At 38.4% G+C, this 21,452-nt stretch overlaps 1 protein-coding gene across 3 annotated transcripts in view; it reads left to right on the top strand.

The window, feature by feature from the left end:
- GRID1 (glutamate ionotropic receptor delta type subunit 1) overlaps window positions 1–21,452 on the top strand; it is a 484,225-nt gene that overhangs the window by 261,648 nt on the left and 201,125 nt on the right. For all 3 annotated transcript variants that reach the window (XM_030951116.1, XM_030951119.1, XM_030951117.1), the window contains exon 4: window positions 8,654–8,859. In XM_030951116.1, coding sequence (XP_030806976.1) covers window positions 8,654–8,859 — 206 coding nt within the window. The remainder of the gene's footprint in view (window positions 1–8,653; window positions 8,860–21,452) is intronic.

Below are 21,452 nucleotides of genomic sequence, written 5' to 3'. Positions count from 1 at the left end.
GGCTCACGATTTGACTGTACTCGGGAATATGCATCTTCTAAAAACTTATGGCACTTAGGAAAGCTTGCGTTTCTTTTTTGCTGGATGGTGGAGACATTGCTGTGATCTTGTTGATGACATCAGTGGGAATCTGACGCTGTCTGTCTTGCTACTTCACTCTCAGAAACTGGATCTCTTGAGCAGGTCTCTTGACTTTGCTCTTCTTGATGGCAAAGCTGGCTTTTAGGAGAATCTGGATGATTTTTTCTCTTTTCTCAAACACTTCTGCTGCTGTCTTCTTCTACACAATGATGTCATCAATATATTGCAGATGTTCTGGAGCTTCACTTTTTTCTAGTGCAGCTTGGATCAGTCTATGGCAGATGGTGGGACTGTGTTTTTACTCTTGGGGCAGTCGGTTTTAGGTGTACTGCACGCTTCTCTAGGTGAAAGCAAACTGGGGCTTGCATTTTGCTGCTAGAGGAATGGAGAAAAATGTATTGGCAATGTCAATAGTGGCATACTACTTCGCTGCTTTGGACTCTAGCTTGTACTGGAGTTCTAGCATGTCTGGCACAGCAGCGCTCAGTGGTGGAGTCACTTCATTTAATGCACGGTAGTTTACAGTCAATTTTTATTCTCTTTCAGATTTACGCACAGGCTAAATGGGGCTGTTGAAGGGTGAGTGGGTCTTGCTAACTACTTTTTGGCTCTTTAGCTCACGGATCATTTTGTGGATGGGGATCATAGCATTTCGATTCGTTCGGTACTGTCGGCGGTGCACTGTTGAGGTGGCAATCGGTACTCGTTGCTCTTCTACTTTTAGGAGTCTTACTGCAGATGGGTTTTCTGACAGTCTAGGCAAACTGTTCAACTGCTTGACACTTTCTCTCTCTACAGCAGCTATTCTAAATGCTTACTTGAGTCTTTTTGGGTCTTTGAAATACTTACTTCTGAGGAAGTCTATGCTTAAAATGCATGGGGCTTTTGGGCTAGTCACAATAGGGTGTTTCTTCTACTTATTTCTAGTCAGGCTCACTTCAGCTTTTACTAAAGTGAAATTTTGGGATCTCTTTGTTACGCTAACAATAGAAACAGACTCTATCTCTATATGTTTTGATGGAATTAATGTACATTGTGCACTAGTATCAACTAAAGCTTTATACTCTTGTGGTTTTGATGTGCTAGGCTAACGAATCTACACAGACTAGAAAACACGATTTTTTCTAGCTTTTACTTGGCTAGAGGCAGGGCTCTTTTAAGCTTGGTTATCTTTCTTTCTCTGGGCATGTGCTTTGGAGGTTTTTTTAAGGGGATCGGACATGTCATCATTATCATACTTGGCAGTTCGGCTACGGGCAATTGGAGCTGCTTTTCTTTTAGTGGAATTCTTTCTCTCAGCTCTGTCTTCTTTTAATTCACGCACTTGTCGTGCTAGAACAGCAGTAGGTTGTCTATCTCACTTCTTTATGTTTTCTCTACAATTACGCAGGTAGAACTACAACTCAGCTCGTTGTTCAGTGAATTCCATTTTTACATCAGTTGTAGCATATGTCCACATTTTTTCCAACAGTAATGAATTTCCTGAGGTGCTTTCCCTTGTGCTTTTGAATGCTAAGTGTTAAAATCCAGCAGGAGAGACCTGTAGCTGACCTTTCATGCTAAATGTGAAAGGGCTGTTGTAGCCTTTAAAAGGCTTTTGTGCTTCTGGGCCTCCTGAGAAGCTCCAGTTACCTTCAGATTGGATCAGCTGTTTCAGGTGTGAAACATCAGTTGTGCAGAGTAACTTAAATATTTTTAACCTTTTATGATGAGTCTGGAAGCATCTGTTTGCGCATGCAACACATCTGGCTTTGTGGTGCATTCTGTCCCTATTCCATCTGTTTGGGAGTGAAAATAACCTGTGATTTGACTTTATTCAAAGTAGTTTTTATCTTTCAAAGTCTGAAAATAATATTGATGTGGGCAGTATGGAAAATTTCTGCAGCTATTATAGAAACTTCAACCTTTGGTGTTACAAGGAGTTCAGAGAAGTTTGCATCTGGTTAACCCTGATGCTTGGATCAAAACACACATGGTAGGACTTTGTTTCTGTGGAGAGGTGGTCAAATGTCAGTCTGTGATCTCAACTTAAATGGTGAATCAATATTCTATGCATTTTTCAAAGTTTAAATTTCTGATAGCCTGCTGCTTTTTTTTTCCCTGAAATGTCTCATTTCTTGCTTTTCTCTCATGTCTTTGAGAAGGGACTATGCAGCTGCTAGGTTTGTTTAGTCAGGCAGTGCAGGTGCTGGTATGTTGCTTTGTGTTTGATCCCTGTTAGTAGGACTGTCCAGGAGAGAAAGGTAAAATCAGGAAATGGGAGATCCAGTGGGATTCTGAAAATTCCCAAGTTTTTATGCTGGTTGTCAACTGATTTGGATGCTGAAAGTTTACATTTGCATAAAGGAAGCTGAGCTGTTGTGTAGAGGAGAAAGCTTTATAGGGTTACATGGATCATTAGTGCAAAAAATACAGAGAAACCACACCTGCCTGAGGAATTCCTTGCACTGCAAACTGAATTGTTGGGAGAATATTCAAGGGAAGTATCCACAATCCCTCCTGGTTGACCCTCTGTGTATCAGAGACAGGTCATGGAGTGCAGCAGAACTTCCTGTCTCGTCTCATTTGGTCCAACTTTCTTAGCTAAGCTGAATAGTAAAAAGTATCCAATCTAATTAATGGATTTATTGTACTTGATATTCTATCTACTTGCTATAATAATGACTACTTAGTTAGTGACTTCATTTCTTTATTAAAAAAAAGGCAAGGAAATTGGGATGTAATTGCAGAGGTGTTACTGTGAACTCCGGCATATCTAAAAGCATGCAAGCAGCGAAGGATTTTTTTTTTTTTTTAGAAAGTTCTTGAACTAAAACCTAATTAGGAGTGAGGTAACTAAATTAGACACAGTTTGAAAATGTGAGTTCTAATGTTTGTTGAAAAAAATTATATTAGCACTGATTGTGGGAATATGGCAGGCAAAGACACCTGAGGAACTGATGTAGGTGAAGTGAGAAATACAAACTTGGGGAGACATTGTAAGAGCAGAGAAAAAAAGTAGAAAATACATTTTATTAATATAATTTCACATTTTTACTTGTCTCGAATAAGTATTTATGTTCTAATATTAATGCAGTTATATGTATTGTAACACACTACGTTGTTATACTTTCTGGTCCCATCACTCTATTTGAGCAGTTAAAATCATTCTGTGAGTATTTTAGATTGAAAGTTTCAGTGCTTGTTCAAAATCTGATTCTTCTAGACGATTTGGACAAAATAATTCCCTTTCAGAAACATTTATAGTCATCTTTCTAGCATTTGGAGAAAAAAAAAAGTTGTTATTTATTGACTGAATAATAAGAACTACTTCTGAAGTATGTCCACTTTCAGTTTTCTAAAATTCTAGAATGTGTTCAAATCCTTCAAGTAGGTTATTATCTGCAGCAAGGATGCAAAGATGGTATTGAAAATAATTTATTCAGAAAGCTGACAATGCAGCATGAGACTAATCATCAGGATATGTGTCTCTGTTTCTAACACCAGGCATATTATCCCTTATTTTTGCAATGCAAACAATTGGCAGCTGTGAGAATTAGGGAGAACAGCCAATGTAAAATGAATGAAACCCACGAAAGTGAAGTGGTTTCGGAAACATGTTTCAGAGTGCTTATGTCTTATCTTTCAAATCAATGAATCCTGGAGATGTGTGTTTTATTCTGTGCCAAGAAATGAAATAATTGTCCAATTTGAAGGGAATCAAAATGACAATAAAGTATACCTTTGAATGAGAGAAGAAACATTTTTTTTCCTTCTCTCTTGGAATTCAAGTATAAATAACAATGCCTTGAATACCCATCCTCAGTTCTTTGAAAACCTAAACTTATTTTTATAAGTGTATAAATGCTAAAATAATGAAACTATCCAAGCCTCTCTGTTATTCTTCTCACTGCTTTAAATATCACCAAAACAACGTTCAAATAAAACTGACACTGGGAAAAAAAAAGTGTGAAGTGTAGAGCCTGGAATCTGCAAATGAGAAAACTCCAAACCTCACCATCTCCTGCCTGATCTCATTGTTTTTCACACTTATTTATTTTTCCCTTTTACAAATGTACCAGTGAAAGGATTTGCATAGGTTATTTGAAAACAGAACTCAGTGACGACATTTATTCCTCCCAGAATCTGCTTGGATGAGAATGACAGGATGTGAAATTATATCCTGCTGCTTCTTCAGCTGTGCCTCCAGCTCCAGCCTGGGACTTCAGTTTGCTTCCAGCTGTTTTCCACCCAAAGTCAAATATTTCCTGGCCATGTGCTGCCTCTGTTTCTGTCAAGTGGGGTTAGGAACTGGTGCTGAAAAGACGATATAGTGCTCTTTACCTCCTGGAAATTCTTTTCTGCAATGAGCCATCCTAAAAGGCCAGCTGTGCCCAGCCACACAGCTGTTTCACACAGAAATAATAGCTTCAAGCTCTTTTGTCAAGGCCAAGAATCAGATCCTGTAAATTCAAGAAAGATGAATGCTACAGTAAACTCTAGGAACGTTTTGTATAAAAAAGCTTATAAATAATGTAATAAAAGTGAAGTGCTTTGTAGGTGTCAATAAGCTTTATAGGTAGGAAATGCCACATTAGTGCTATTCTTTTATATTTGTGTTCCAATCAGCCTGCACAGTACCCAACCTAACCTCCAGCGGGAAATTATATATTCCATTATTCCTTATAGCACAATAAAGCCCTTTATTTATGGCAAGCATTAGTTTTGTTGTCACAGTGACAGAATTCATATCTTAGCAGTGTACCAAGGCTTTTCTTCCCTCCTTGTAATGGTTATCCCTAAAATTGTCCTGTCCTCCTGTTGTCAGAGCTGCACATGTGGTTTATCTGTCAGCATTAGGACGAAGGCTCTCAGACACAGAGATTCTATTGTCTCTCTGGTCAGATGTAACAGAAGAGGTGCACATTTCATAAGAAATTCACCTTTTTTTTAAAACTTGTCTCACTTTTTTCTAGTTCCAGTTCCAGCCTGCTGATTCCGTGGTTGACACAGAGTATTGTAAACTTACCCAATTATTGTGTGGCGTCATGGATCCCTTTTATGAGAAGTGCATTTTTTCTAGTGAAGTTTTGCTTCTAAAGTGTTTCATCCTCTTCAAGAAACTGATGTTCTCTAACAGGAAATGTTCAAATATTGCCTCTGAATATCCTCATGCTGAGCATGCACAAATCCGAATGGTAATTAGAAAATTAAAGTATGATTATGTGATTTCAAAGGCCAAGTGTAGTCTACAACCTGAGAAAAGCAAGTAATTGTAAGACTGAAGGCAGAGGTAGCTGTAGGTTGTGTACCTATATCAAACTGGTCTGTCCTTTGTCCTAGACTGAAGTGAGAATTTGAATTGCTTTACTTGGCCTACAAAGTGTGAAATGAATGGGCACAAGGAATTATTTCATTAGCAATGGTCCAGGACAAGTCTCTAATATTAGAATCCAAACTTTTTAATAAAAAGCACTGTTAAGGCTACAAGAGACAGGAAACAATTGTATTTTACACAGACAAAACTGTTTATAGAACCCTTTATTTTAATAAAATTCTATGTGAACTGTATCAAACTCCTTTTAGTGATGAAGAAAATGAAGGATTAGGAATCCTAGATTATGAGAGGTAGAAAGAAATTCATAACTGTATCTGTGAATATTTCAGTTTCAGCTGCTGTGGAGCAAAGCTCAGTTTTTCTTTGGTGTTGAATGGACTTGTGATCTTCTAAATGGAGGAGAAAAAATGAGGGCACTCACTTCCTTGTGTGATGTCAGATAAAATAAGACTGAGCCTAATTTATTATGTCTTATAAACAGATGCTCCTGCATATGGGCATGTGTTTGTGTATTTGTGTACTGATACATTTTAAGAAATGATTGCCCTCTTGGTAATTGTTGTGAATAATTATTTGTGAAAAAAGATTCCATTATGTAGGCACCTAAAGTTGCTAGTCACCTCTTCAAACAATTCTCTTCAGTTGCCACTTCCACCTTTGAATTCCCACCAAGCCTCAGTCTTTTTCCTGGTGTCAAGTGTGAGCAGACATGTCAGCATTCAGGAAGGTATCATCACACAGTTCTTTCTAATTGCCAACACTGAATAAATTCACATTCACTTATATCTGTGAAAAACTCACAGATTGTGCTTGCACAGTTGAGCTTGGACAATCTCATCCATCTCAGATTTTGCTTTCTCACCTAGCTGGAAAAACTCAGAATCCTTTCCATTTCTCAAACTGGAAAATAGTCCATTTTCCTTGGGGGGGAAGGGTTTGAAAGGGAATATATGGTGCCCTTCCAAGTCCAGATAGTCTGACCAAGTGCATCAAGTATTTTGCACTTGTCTACAAGAACATTTCTAACCAGCAGTTCATCAGGTCAGCTGAAAATGTGAGGCAAAAACCCCCTAGAGCAGTATCAGCACAGTTAATCTTCTGTAAACAGCTTTCCTTTGGAGGCTTGCACAGAAAGACAAGTGGTTACTAAACCATGAGAAAGGGAATTTTTTTACTGCTTGTTAAGCACTGCAGTAATTTTGAAGGAGTGAACATCATTGAAAAAAAATCGTTGTGTTTTGTGTCACACATATCCATAAAGTTTGCACAGGTATAGTAATGAAGGCTGTCTAATGAATCTAAATTCACAAAATCCGAACTGACTTTGACAACTTTTGTGAAATGCTTTAACCTGTAAATTATAGTTGTTTGTCACTGTCATTATTTCAGCACACCTGCAATATTTAGCAGTTATACATGTGCTGAAGTCCTCTGTTGCTTTCCAGAAATGCTTGCATAACGATAAACACCTTCCTGGGGTTTAATTCCCCCTGACTGGGAATTTTGGATAGTAAGTCTAAGGTTTATGATAGTGGGACAAAGCTGCTATAGACTTGCCTGAATTGAGCAGCTAAAGATCAGCACAGCCCTTATGAGTGCACCTTTCCTGATGGTGTGCCTGGCTGGCTGGATGATCATGTCAACCAAACCAAAATTAAAAACTCAGCAGGGAGTCTGATGTTTGTCTGCAATTCAGCTGATTTTTGAAGCCAAATTAATCACATTAACAAGCATTCTCACGTTTGGATAGAGGCATGAAACTACTCGAGGCAGCTTGGTCTTTTTTTGGGTCTGATATTTGGTAGTTGACCTTAATATATTGCACTGGTACATGAGCTGAACTGGTGTATCCTCACAAGATGTTACTTATATTGGGTTTCATATGTCATTTTTTAAGGGGGAGGACAAGTATTTTGCCTGTGTATTCTGTGTCCATGAAAGCCCGTGTTCAGGAGTGGGCTGAGAGCCCTGTCAGGAGTGGCAGCAGGGAGTGCTACTGCCTTCAGCTGGGCTGGGCTCCATCCTCTGACCTGAGCAGTGTCACAATGTGGGTACTTCAGGACTTAAAAAACTCCAAACTATCCACCAGCTCGAGCAGTTTAGTTTGAAGAGATTGTTAGTTACAGTGACATTTTCTGAAGAGAAGGTTTCACTGTGAGACCAGTAAACCTGCCCTAACTTCCACCATTTGACTTCATCCATGCGCTGAAATTTAACGACAAAAGCATGAGCAACGAATGTGAGAGGCTTCAATACTTTGTTATTCATGACAAGTTAGACATTTTTCCCATAAAAGGGTTTCTAAGGACATGGTACAGCTGTGATTGAGTCACTGCTAATTTTGAGAGCAACCTGCTTCAATATAAGTTTTGATGTTTTTCTTATTCTAAATTTCACTACAAAATAAAACCGCAGACATTTATTACAGACAAATGCTGAGAGTATGAATGAAGATTGAATACAGTTTGAGCAAGCAGATTTCAGCCCGAACATATGAAATCTATTCCTTCATGTTAATGGCCAAAAATGTGGTTAAGGAAAATATATTTTTTAAAATAATCCTGAAGTTGAGGCACAGAGCTCAAAGGAACATGTTTTGTAGGGGCTTGTTTGCATGATTTCTTTTTGTTTTGTTTTTAAACACTAAAACATATTGTAATTACACTGCAGCTTTGTGTATTCTTTTGTGAGTTCATGGATAAATGGCAAACCTCTGGTTAGGCAGGTTATTTCCAGGACAGGGAAAAAAGGGTAAGCCAAAAGGAAGGCTGTGTATGTTCTGGATCTTGTATTTGTTCCTTGGGAAAAGCAACTAGGTGAGGTCACAGAAAGTGAGAAGTTCAGGTGTGGGTGATTTATCCCCTGCTTATTTATCTGCTCCTGGACTACTGCATTTGACCTGTGATTCTGTTGGGGTGGGACTTTGTTGTCTCTGCAGTGTTAAACCTTGTAGCCTTGAGCCTCTGGGGAGGCTTGGAGAGCCACCCAAATGCATGAACTAGCCCTTCCTAAGAGTCATTCTCAGACCTCAGGAAAGGCAATTGATGGAGTTTCCCTGTTGGTACTCACTATGAAAAATGGATGTGTGGAATACTCTTCTTCAGAGAGCACTGTAGGAAAAAAAGTGAAAAAAAATCTTTTCCACCTAATTAGTGCTGCTTGCCTAGCTGGAGGAGGTTCATGCACTGACTTTTTTCTTTTCTATTTTATTTATTTATTTAATTTCACCCCCCCGCTCCTCCTCCTGTGTTACAGATATACGTGGACTGCAGGGATTTCTTGACCAGGCCTCCAGGCTGGGACTTGATGTATCATTACAAAAAGTGGACAGGAACATCAGCAGAGTGTTTTCCAACCTTTTCACCACCATGAAAACGGAGGAGCTGAACCGCTACCGGGACACCTTGCGGAGGGCCATCCTCCTCCTGAGCCCAAGGGGAGCCCAGACTTTCATTAATGAGGTCAGTGCACGGTTTATTTTTTTTGTCATCAGCATTTCAGAAACATTATTATGACCCATGTTTTGGCCTTTTGACAGTGCTGGTTGTTTAATGTCATATAAGATCATCAGACTCTTGTGCCAGGCAATTGAGATGTCACATGCTCCATGGAATGCTTGCTTTGTGGTTAATGCAAATGGGGCAACATGGGCCAGATATTATATAATATAATAAAATACACAGCTCTGTAGGGGGTAATCATTTTTGTCTGGTTGTCTTCTGTATCAATACTTTTGTCCTGGATTCCAGCCACTGTTAATGAGTGACCAGAAAATATGCAATAACCTATTAGAAATGAAACACAATGTGCCTGAGAGGGCTGTCTTTGCTGTGGAAGTCTCCAAATTTGTATTAAAGGGGCACATTACTGATGGTTGAAAGTTGAATCAAAGAGATTTTTTATGAAATATAAAGTTGGAATTATATGTTTGTCTTCTTTTCTTAGTGCTTTCTTGAAATCAGCAATGCTAATTAGGACAGGGAGGTAGCTGTTGGGCAAACTTTTAATTAATGTGCTGTGGGCTAAGTTTTGGCATTAATTAGTTTTATCCAGCTTTCTTAATATTAAATAATGAATTATTTTACAGTGCTTTCTATGTCAGAGTTGAGAATGAGAATTTGAGCCTCAGTTTAAGTTTGTGTATTCATTAGCTAAGATTTTGGCAATAAAGTAGGGGTTTGAATTTTTTTAACTAACCAGGGATATGACTGAACCAAGAAATTAAAATGTGGATGGGGTGTGTTTCCAATTATCAGTTTTGCTCCATCAAAGCCTGTTAAATTAAAAAAAATCAACTCAAATTAGCTCATTAGGGTTTTTTTTTTTACCATAACAGCCTTAGCCTTAGTAAATTATCCACATTTGTGTTCATTAGTGATTTCTTTTAAATAACAAGGTAAATTTTACCTTCAATAAATGAAGCAAATAGGTAGTTTGGAAAAGACTAAGCAGAGGGATAAATTCTCCTCAGGTTTGTGCACACACAGGCATTTCCAGTAAAAGAATGAGGGAGTTATGTGCTCTCTAATTATGTGCAGCTCTCCACAGCTCAGTCAGCTGTTTTTGCAGGAGAGGTCCAGCAGAAATGCACATTGCCAGGGACTCCTAACACACTATCCAAAGCAGGTTAAAGGGAAATGTTTTATTCAGACCCCAGTTGGGTGGAAGTTGTGTCCCCCTTGGGCACACAGGGCTCTGGGGTTGTTGGGTGAGCAGGTCAGAGCCCTGAGGCGTCTCCAGGGTAGGGGCCAGTATTAAACTGTATTAAACTCTTTTACTGCTCACTTCACCTTAAAGCACTGTGTATTATAGGCATTAAGACTAATGACCCTGATATATTTCCAGCTCCCTGCAGGAGTTTAACAGTGGGCAGAAATGAAAAGTAATTTATTTGGCAATCTTCCTATATTGAATCTTGATTGATTCAGCAAAGCTTTATAAGAAAAAATTTAAATCTTAGAAAGGAATTCTCCAAAGGCTTGAAGATACAAGGTGCAGAATAGGGGAGAATCCTTCCCAGACTGAACTTATATTTTGTGGAGAGTTACAATGACTGCAGTTCTTCAGTATCTCAGTCAGTAAGTGCAACTAATTATCTACAGCACGTTTTCAGGGAGTCTAGAATAACAACCTGCAGCGTAAATGAAATACACATTTTTATGTATTTTACTGAAATGCATCAGTCACAATGTGTGGTAGTAAGTTCCTTTGATGGCTTTACTCAATTCCACAGTTGGTATATTTTACTATAGGTACCATATTGCTCTATACTTACTGCTGTTGTTATCAATCTCACTCTAACCCTTGGAAATTGTTAGAGGGTTCTTTTTTCCAGTTTTTTTTTTTTTTAAAAAGCCCTCTGAAAAATTCTAAGTAGCAATGCTAGAAGAAAATGTAAGGATATTATTTTTAGATTTTGCACATTTATTTTCCTTTTTCTTTAACTCTAGTTAGAAAAAGAAATTGAAGAACAAAGAGGTTTTAAAGCTGAAAATGGAAAATTTCTTGTGAAAAAGAGGTTTCTTATTAAGATTTTCAGTTTTGCTGAGTTGATATTTTGTAGTAGGGAAAACTGTTTGACAAATTTCAACCAGATTTTTGTTAAAATGTGTTGGCTAATAGCATATATTCATATGCTGAACCAGGTGCTGAACACCAACCCTCTGGTGAAATGCAGAACAAAAATAAGAACAGTGTTTGGATTATGAAACCTGAAATACACAGATTTAACAGATTTTTCTTAGCAGAAGTCATAGATACGAGCCATTGGAAGCTGAAAGATCTATTTTGCCTTGTTTGATACTGCAAGTGATATATTTTATTTCCTAAAAATACAGGTCTGTGTTTCAGTCTCGTCATCTCTTGGGTGGGCCAGAGAGATCTCATCTCATTTTAGATGTACAAAGTTAGGGGACTTTGCCATCTCATGTGTGAAAAACTTTTGAATTGTGGAAGAATTCAGTTTTTCTAATTTTTATGTAGACATGGTTCTCATTTAACTGTCTTAACACATCTCAGTGCCTGGTTCTGTCGTGTGCCAAAGTTACTGCAGTAGAAATTATTGACCTTTCCTAAGTTTTCAAGATTTAGTGTTTTGTTATGAAACTGCTTTGATGGTAAGAATGGAGAGGAGAAGGAAAAAAGTATTTTCAATGGTATTGCTATAAAATTGGAATCAGCCTTTATGCAGAATAGGGATGGTAATTGCATTTATTAAATGTTAACTATCTTAGGCTATGCATTAAAAGGGCATTTAGGGACTGAAGCAAATCTAAAGAGTGTCTCTCTTTCAACAGTTGAGAAAAATGTTCCTTTCTTCATCTACAAAAATCCCAGATATATTTGTCTCAATTGTAACAGGTGTATGTGTGCCAGGAAAACAATTTTATATTTTGAAAAGCATGTGATCTTCTTGCAAGGCGATAAGAAAAACTAATAATTCAGAAATGGGAAAATTTAGCACTTTTACCTTTTCTGTTAGTTTCTTTGGCCCAGACATAGGAATCTGAGACTCTAAAGGCTCCTTCCTTGAGACAGTGAGCATTCACCTGCCTCCTTCACTTAGCAATGGATATGTTTTTTCAATTGCAAGTAGAGGTATTATTTGTATGGATTCCTTTTGTCATTAGGGCTGTACAGTGAAATGAATAAATGGAAAAATGTTCAAAGAGGTGACAAAAATGATGAAAGGATGGGAGAGCATGCCCTCTGAGCAGAGGCCTCAGGAACACACTATATACAGCCTGCCTGGGGGAATAGAGCTGCCAGGCACATGAGGGAAACATGAGCAGAGGAGGAGGAATTATTTTAGGTGATCATGGGATGTCTAACAGGAAGTAATGACCCGAAGCCAAAGAGGGAATGCTTTCTAACAGGGAGGTCAGTCGGACAATGGGAGTGCTGGGCAGGAGAGTTCAGGGAGGCATCGTCCTGCAGGGTGTTCAAGAGTTCACTAGATAAAACACTCCAGTAAATCAGGCTGGCAGTTTGTCCTGAACTGGTGTGCAGGATCTTCTGGGTGACCCAGGAGCCCTTCTGAAGACCTGCCAGGAAACATGTGCTGTGTGAATAAGTTTAGACTTTGTACTTTTTATATACAACCTATCTGAAGAGGAGGAAACGAGCTTGTAGTTCAGCACTGCTCAAGTTTCCTGTGGCAGGTATGCAGTTCCTGATCTCTGTGGAGGGTTTGGTTTCTTAATTCTTCAAGAACACATGGTTTATTTGGGATATGTATTTTAATAGGATTTGCCTTTATAAATGGAGGTGATATCAATTGCTCCATAGACTTTACTCTTCCTTCTTTGCAGTATTTATATACAACTTTTGCTTTTGAACACCAATGAAATGGAGGCTGTAACCCAGTTGCATGTAGTTATTGACTTGAATATAGAAGGCATTATCAGCTTTACAAAACCTTTAACTCAGCATTACTTGTATTTTTGGCAGCTTCACTGAAGCGAAAAATGTTTTTGTTGAGGTGGATCTCTGAAGGTGCTGTAGCTCCTTGTGAGCCTGCCTTGCCTGTAAGCTGGTGAGCTGACTGCAGGAAGGTTGTGTGCATATCCCTGCAGCACAGCAGCCTAGAGCAGAACTCTGCATGGCCTAGGATAGAAAGCAAGTTTTAAAAAAGAAGACTATAATAAAAGAGAGCAGATTAATTCCTTTAAAAATTAATACAAAACTACTTTATCAATGTGGCAGGGTTACGTGAATCACAACAATTCCAATTTGAGCTGAAGCTAAAAATTTCCAGTATAACACTGTGTTAAGCAGCTGTAATTTATCTCTGCCCTGTTTATATCATCACCTCAGTGTCCTCATTGGAAAGCAAAGCCTTCACTGTTTCTCTTTCACTCTAGTTCCTGCTAAATGTTCTGAGTGATTCTTTATCGATATCCTGCTTTTGGTTTGGGCTTTTGGGGTCATTTCACAGTGATTTGTGGCCTTCCTTCAATCCTGACCACTCAAGATGCTGAGCTCCTTCCTCCCAGAGCACTCTCAGTTAGCACCTGTTAGAGAGCCATGCTCCAGCCTTCTCTCTTCCCTTCTGCAGTGTGTGACATGCTATTACTTGACTGGAGCTGAATGAAGTATTTATGGCATCTGGATCAATTTGCACCCACAAGCAATTGTATGAAATAGTTTTCCAGGGACATTCACTTCTCAGAATTTAACAGGAAAAAAGTTCAATATTAATTTTCTGGCACTTAGCACTTCATCTCTCCCCCTCTCTCTCTCTTTTATTTATGTTACAAACATTCAACATATTAGTCCATATCTCTGTTTTATATGCAGTATTCAAACATCTCGAAATATTGTTGAATAATTTTGGGAAAATAATATGCCTCTTCTGTTTTTAGAAGGCAATTTCTATGTTTAAAGAGCTGCTAGTGATTTGTGAGTGCTGCTAAAAGAACTGTAGAAATAATCCATTCTTCTTTCAATAGTTCAAGTTAAATTGTGCCCGCCTTATTTCTTCTAAATCCTCCTCTGGTACTCTATTTCCTCCTTGGAGCTAAAATCTTGTCTGCTATTGTTGACATTTTCAATATGCTAAGACTCTTTGTGCTTAAAGAGAATAATAATTATAATTAAAGCCCAAGCAAACCTCATTGAATTGCTAAAACTTAAGTGTAAACAAAGCCCTCCCATTCTGGGATAAATTGGCTTTGAAGCAAGTTTCTTTCCACTGGGCCAAAAAACCTCCCAAAACACAAACCCTCCTACGTTTTTCTTCACAATGACTAATCCAAGGGATGGGGTTATTCTCACAGGGATCCCAATCAAATGTGTTTGGAACACTCAATTACATGGATTTGTAGACACTGTGAAGAGGGGGGGAAATTGTTGAACAAATGATTTTATGAATTGCTTACATAGCTTCATTTAAATGGAATTCCTTTTACTACTGCAGGTAGAAGTGACAATAATTTTATATTTTGGTTTTTTTACTCCACTAGAATGTTGCATGAGATTTTGAACCTGAATGTTGAAATCATGAGAGGCAGGAGGCTTACATCCAGTTTTGTATATCTAGCAATAACTGATAGCAGTTTTGTGCATCTTTGTGGGTCAATTGGGAAAAAAAAAAGAAAATGAAATTGGATGCACTGGCTGGAGGTGCACAAAGCCCTTTTGAGTCTAAATACTGCTTTACTGGCAGTTTTACCAAGTCTCTCAGTGTCAGCAATGATGTCTGGTGTGAAAGAACCTGATTTCTCTGCTCATGTTCTGAATCTGATGACTGGGTGCATATACATAGAGGATCATGCATTTTTAAATGTCATTAAATCTGTATGTACAGGAACCAGGCTTTCCTCCTGCTCCAAATGCTTCATCCTCAGTGCACTTTTGGGTCCTCATTTCATTGCAGGTGTTCAGCTGCTAAAACATGAGTCATTTCAAAATTTTGCTGCTGTCCACACGTAAAGATATCAAGTCCAAAGGAAACTGTGCCAAACACCTAGCTGAAAAGATTGTTAAAAAATCTTGAATTAACATTTATTTGTGTTGTGAGCTTCACTAATTTTTTTTAACAAATAATTTTTTTCAACATTTTTTGTTATTTTTTTCATTTGCTGATGTAGAACTCTGAAGAGATTTAACCATAAGATAGGGGGGAATATTCTGTCAGGAGGGGCTGCATTTATTTTTGGGGTTTTTGGAAGCAACAGAATCTCATAATGATTTGGAAACAGACATGTGTTGTACTGGGACAGACAATCCACTTTCTTTAGTGCTGCCTTTAAAGCACTCAGTGCTGGCTTTTGCAAGAGCTGAGACGGGACAAATCTAATGAGCACTAAAATAACAAGGCTATCGAAAACTAACCCTCTGTCCACCTACTCCTTCATGGATCTGTTTTCCAAATTATTTCACTTCAGGTTGTTTGGGTGACCCCTTGAATACTGTGCAATTTAAAGATAAAGTTCCCATGCATTTATATTTTTAATATAGTGGCAAAGTGGAATTGAATACTCTGATATATATGTGGTCATTATAATACATAAATATATGCAAAATGTTTCTCTGAAATACTGCAAAGCTGTAGATGACTTTATCATTCTCAGCAAGGATAATTTTCTGCAATTTAGGTATAATTTACCAGAAAGGAGATATTGCTAATTAATTATGGATGATTAATTTTAAAATAGGCTCCTGCAGTTGCATTTCATCACTCTAACAGTGTTTGCCTATTGTAGGGCATTGGCAGAAGCAGCACAGGTACATGAGAAAAATATGTTTGCCTTACAAAAATCAGAAAAAGTAAAAGCCGTAAAAAAGCTATTTACCATCTTCCAGTATTAATTTTCATATAAATTTAGTGAATTGTTTAGCTGACTGTTCTGGGGAAGCTTGGCTTTGAGGATTAGAAAATACATACTGTAATTATTCAATATTAAATTTTTGAACTTACAACACCAGTGTGTACACATCACAGGTACAGGTTGACTTTTTCCATGTTTCTAAGCACAGGGACTGACTTGGGAGTACAGGACTCTGCACAATCATCTCTCCCCTAAAATGCACCTCTAGACCTGTTGTGCTGGATTGAGAAAATCACTAATCCATTTTGTTTGTTGTCCCAGAGGTCACAGAAGAAGGCCATTATCCTTGGAAAGGATAAGTAATAATTGTTGATAATAATTTGCACCTGCTTGTCTTGTCACAGGAGGTTTTTAGCAGCTTTTAGCCCGTGAAATAAAATTATATTTACCCAGGACTTATTTTTAGTTTCAAACTAATTAAAAAATCAATGTAAGCCTTTACTAATTGCTGGCAGCACACAGTTTAGTGCTCTGTAGGAGAGAAGAGCTCAGGTGAGATTTACGTGGGTTTAAGATTAATCCCAAGGAAGGCATCCTAGTCTGGTGCTGTGTGCCTCTTCCAGCTCTGTGCACCCAGTGTAGGTGTGAGGGTGAGCCTTGCTGGGGCTCTGCCCCCTGTGTAGGTAACAACTCTGAGTGTTATGTCTGTTCCTTCACAGTTCAAAGGGGTAGAGTTCCTAGAAAATCCAAAATAGAGAGTCGAGGGAGCACTCTGCAAATGCAAGGGGAGAAATGTTTGGGAGCCTTGTTCATCAAGGACAAGCAGATAGATCTGATTAAATAAAGGTTATAACTTGAGACAGAGTGGTAACTGTGCAAGGAGATTGCCTTTTCCTAAGGCAAGGAGTGTTCTGTGTCAGAGGAACAGCGTGGAGTCGTCAGCTCCAAGTGCCAGGTGTCACTTCATTTACCTTGGGACCTTGGAGGGTGACAAATACCACAAAACTAGCAAGGGTTTAAGAGCTGTTTTGGAAAGGGAGTGGAGTCCTATGCTAACAATTACTTTTCTTGATGCTGTTATAACTGATGTGCTTGTGCTTGCTGTACTTGAGTGGCTTGTTATGAACTGGGATGTTGTTTTGCTGGGTGATGTATGAATTTGTGTCCTTAAAGAATTTGCAGTGTTCAAGAAGTGACAGATAGAGATATCTGTGGAATAAAAGGGATTGATGATGAGTGTTGTTATGGGACACAAATACTGTCCTCATTCCATGATCTTAGAAATTACAAATTTGAAAATAAAAGAAATTAAATGGAACTAAACCAAACAGAAGATTTTAAAATACTTGTGGAAATGTTTTTATAAATAGGGGTAGGTGAAGGACGTTGACACTAAGGCCAGAATCTTCATGGTGAGTTAGAGATAACCTGAAAGATTGGAATAAAAAGTGTGTGGTATTGGAAGGGAAGATTGTTAGCATATCTTTGATGTGACAGGGAACAAGGGAGCTGTTGAAGCAATATGAAGAGTTGGGTGAAATGATCAAAGAAAGGAGTTAGAGATCCTCTTTGCAGCAGAAGTTTCACTGAGATATGAGAGGAGCTTGTGATTCTTAAGGTCAGAAAGATGAACTTGGAAGTAATCAATATGTAATATCATCAGAGCTGGGAAAGGAATTTCTGCATTACAGGTGGGTTAGAAAACCTGTTTATTAGAAAGATTATGTTTAGAGAATCTCTGAGATTTTGGGTTTATCCTGGATGAAAAGTAAGAGTCAAAGATGACACTTGTGTTGTAGTCCAAATTGGCAGGTCTGATATTCTGGCTGTCCATTTTGACTGAAAAAAAGGATTTTCTTTGCCTTTTGAAGGGAGAGTATTGAGAAATCTCCTTATCCCCATGAAGCTTGTAGGGATATCCTGAAAGCAGTCAGTTTAGACTGACCAGAATATGGAAAAATGTCTCACAGAGAAGTAGATAAAGACTCATCAGCATAGGAATGACAGGGGATTTTTTTGCTAACTGGCTTGCTGGATGGAGTTAATGCAAAGAAAGAAGATTACAGAGTGAATGGGTGTGGGACCCTCCTTGGGAACTTGGAGAATTTCGCAGAAAGTATTCCCTGTAGAGACTGTGCTGGAGTGTCGTAAGAGGAAAACCAGGAGAGAGGCGCTGGGAAGAGGAGGTTTATCAAGAAGAAATGTCATCAGCTCTATTGAAAGCATCTGGCAAGTCCAGCAGGAGACAGTAACAATTTTAGAGTGTGGCTAAAAAAGTGAATGTCAGTAGGAACAGTTTCAGTCAAGTGAGCCCTGTGTTAGAAGGTCTGCAGGTGGAAGGGAGAGGAGGAAATGGGGTGATAGGTATAAGGATTGAAGAGTGTGAGAAAGGACAGGTCTGAAACACTTTCTGGTCTCAGGGGAGTGAAACAGGGCAAGAAACTGCTTTAAAGGTCTGTGGTGAGATCTAATGGTTATGAGGGCAGCCATGTGGAAGATGTCTTCAAGGGTTCCAAAGGCTGGAATGCATTGGACACATGGAGGGAAGGACAGGCTGGCACTGGGAGCACTTTGTGTGGGCTGGGGTTTACATCACCTTTTTGGATGGTCACTGTGTGAGCCCCAGGGTGACAAATTAGGAGTGGGCTCTGTTTGTCTTTGCAGCTCTTATCAGATGTGCAGCTGCTTTGTGTGTTGTCCTCCAGTCAAAGCTGTATGTTTGTAGACCGTAGAAATGACATGGTTTTGTTGCTGCTTTTTCAGCTGTGTGCAAAATTTTCTGAGAGAGAAAAGAGAGTTTTTCAGCTCTTGGAGAATTTCCTTTGCAGTGTGAGGGCTAAGGGAATAAAAGCAGTTCTGACAGTATCTTCTGTGGGGAAGGACTTTGTGTCCTAAGGATAATTTCTGATAGTTTTCATTTTTAGTAATACCTTTTTACTGAATAAATCTTCTTGCTGAAATTTGCAGAGAAGGAAGTATAATCAGGTTTCTGTACAGAGATTTGCTGGTTTTGCCATTGTTTTTGTTCACTGCTTGTTCAGGGTTTTGTTAAGATATGTTTTCATAGCTTTTATTCAAAGATCAATTTCCAAGGTTGATCTCTTTCTGTTGAGACAGGTACCTAATGATTATTGTTATAGAACATTAAATGTGGAGGTAGAGGGTCATTAGTCCCTTTTTTGCCAGCTGGGGCACAGGGTTGCAGAGAAAGTAGGCAATTTACTGAGTTCACCTGAAACAGGGATTGAAGTTCTAAATGTCAAACCAAGAACTTACCCAAAAGGTCATCCTTTCATTTGATACTGCCAGGTATGTCTTTGCCACCATTGACCCCTGGTTGTTTCATTTGAGAGAACTGATTGTCTTGTCAGTCCAGAGATCCTTTTTTCAGTCATGTGGCCTTTAACCCCTACATGATGTGTCGAATATTAAAACTCTCTTTAAATAGTGTGTGTTGGCTTTAGTTTCAGGTAAATAATGCAGCTTGCACATACAGTCCTAAAGAGCATTTAAAGGGGTGGTCATGTAACTTTAAAAGTCTGTATTTTATTTATTGAATGGAGTCCTTTCATTGTTATGGAGTTATAGTTTGCTATAGACCATGCACTCTGAAAGAGATCAATTTGTTTGGCACTGACCCATCCATTTAACTTGAAGCAATCAGATTTAAAGCTTTGCACTTTATTAATGTGTGTGCAAATAGCAACTGGGTTCCAAGGACACTCTTTAGGAAAGTACCTTGAGTGATTGGTCTTGATATATAATTCATATTTTGCTTCCAGCTTTCCAAAGGAAAAAATCACATTAAAATTATTTTTAGATAATACTGTAAAGAAAAAAAAAAAACCAAACTGAAGCATTGGCATATGACAATGACTTTGTGTGTTTAATGGAAGTATATTGACTTCAAAATGTTACAAGTTCCCTAACAAGTTTTTTTCCATAACTTTATTAAAGAGTATAGAGATTATTTTGAGATGTACATCAACACATTAAAAAGTCCTCCAAACAAAACTCATTGCACCACAGTGTTAATTTTCTAAACTGTACTAGCATTCAAGGTATTTTAAAAATCAATGTCAGTTCTCAATGCATCTTGATTGAGAGTAAGAACCACCTAGAAAATAGCATTTCAGCCTGGATGCAGTTATGAATTCTTAATAAAAGTGTGCAGTTCAAGACAGACTCATCCCTGATGGCTCCCATAAACAGGAGGCACCCTAGCACTGGAAATGCCCCTGTGTAAACAAGGTGGTTACAGCATCCAGGGCAAATAAGCAGTGGAACTGTCCAATTTGAAAAAAATCTGTGGCATGCAGAGGTGCTAAACATAATAACAAGGAGACAAAATAGTAATAAAAGGAGGACCCTAAAACCCCATAAAATCAATTAATAATTACTTAATAGAGATAATTAATAGCTATTATATTTAGTACTGAGCATGTCTGAGTAAAATATATGTGCTTATGTAATTTAAATATAAAAATGTGTATGTACAGCGTGTATTTTATATCTATATATACGTGTACAACTTCCAGATTATACCATGCCAGTCACTTAGGAAGGAATTTGTATGTCTGGAAATACAGAAGTACAGAGAGTAAATGTTTGTGTTTTGTGCAGCTGAAAAGGAGAATAAAGATATTGGAGCAGAAATGAACCAAAGAGTGCAAGGTCTTCAGGGTTTTTCTGTTTCACCTCATTAAGATTGTTCCCATTTCTGATGTGCTCTACTGATACTTGCAAATAGTGTTGGTGCCTTTCAGCATAAACTGGGTGAAGAACTGTGTCTTTAAAAGCCTTTGGAATTAGGCATTATTCATGCAGGGGACTTGCAATGCTGACCAAATGGAACACGAACAGCGTAGAAAAACTACCTCACTGAGGCTCATCAGCCCTGAGTTTTCTGTGAATGATGAAAACACAAAAAGTAAAAAAAAAGGTCAGACCATTACCATGAGTGAGCAGGGCAAAGCTGTATCCTGGCCAAGTGCAGAGATCTCTTAGGGAACATGAGGAATGCTTTAGTGTGAATGATAACATCAGCCAGGCTTTGGTCCGAGAACTCTGCAGTTTAATGGTGACTTGAGCAGAAACTCCTATTTGTGATTTCCAAATGAAATTTGTGGAATGCTGCAGTCCCAGATGATAAGGAAAGCAATCCTGAATGAAATGACTCAGTGGCAGTGTCAAAGCATCAACAAGTTTGTGAATAACCTGAGGCTGAATAGTCAATTTTGGCATTCCAAGGCTGGTCCTCCTGGCATCTGAAAAGGAAAGGCCTGGCTGGCTACATGGAATTACAAGCTACTGAGAAGGTAAAAGGGAATGTTGAGCTCTACAGTCTTTTAAGTAGGAAGTCTATGGATGTGTTTAAATTAACCTGGCTGTACTGGTGCTCCTGTTGCTGATAGCAGCTGCCTCATATGTCAGGGGTATAGCAGCCACACTGATGTGGCCACAGTGTGGTGTGCATAATTCTTATCTCTGGTCTGGTTTTTGCTACTTTGAAAAATGAAGTTCAACTTTACTAGCCAGAGAATTAATGTCTTTCTCTTGTTTTTTTTATTTCACTCTGCTTTCCAGAGTTTCCCTTTGTGATAGATTTGACTTGTTACTCGTGGTAAATAAAAGAGTTTCAAAGATCCTTACAGTAAATAGTGCTGCTGATGTTAAAATGATCTACATAGGCACTTAATAAGATACATTTGCCCTGTTATAATTGGCAATCTAAAGTTAAAATTAAGAGTATACATAAATCTTTACAGAGAGGTAATGACCCA

This window comes from Camarhynchus parvulus, chromosome 6, assembly GCF_901933205.1.
Source record: "Camarhynchus parvulus chromosome 6, STF_HiC, whole genome shotgun sequence".
NCBI lineage: Eukaryota > Metazoa > Chordata > Aves > Passeriformes > Thraupidae > Camarhynchus > Camarhynchus parvulus.
This window is presented reverse-complemented; position numbering and strand designations above follow the sequence as displayed.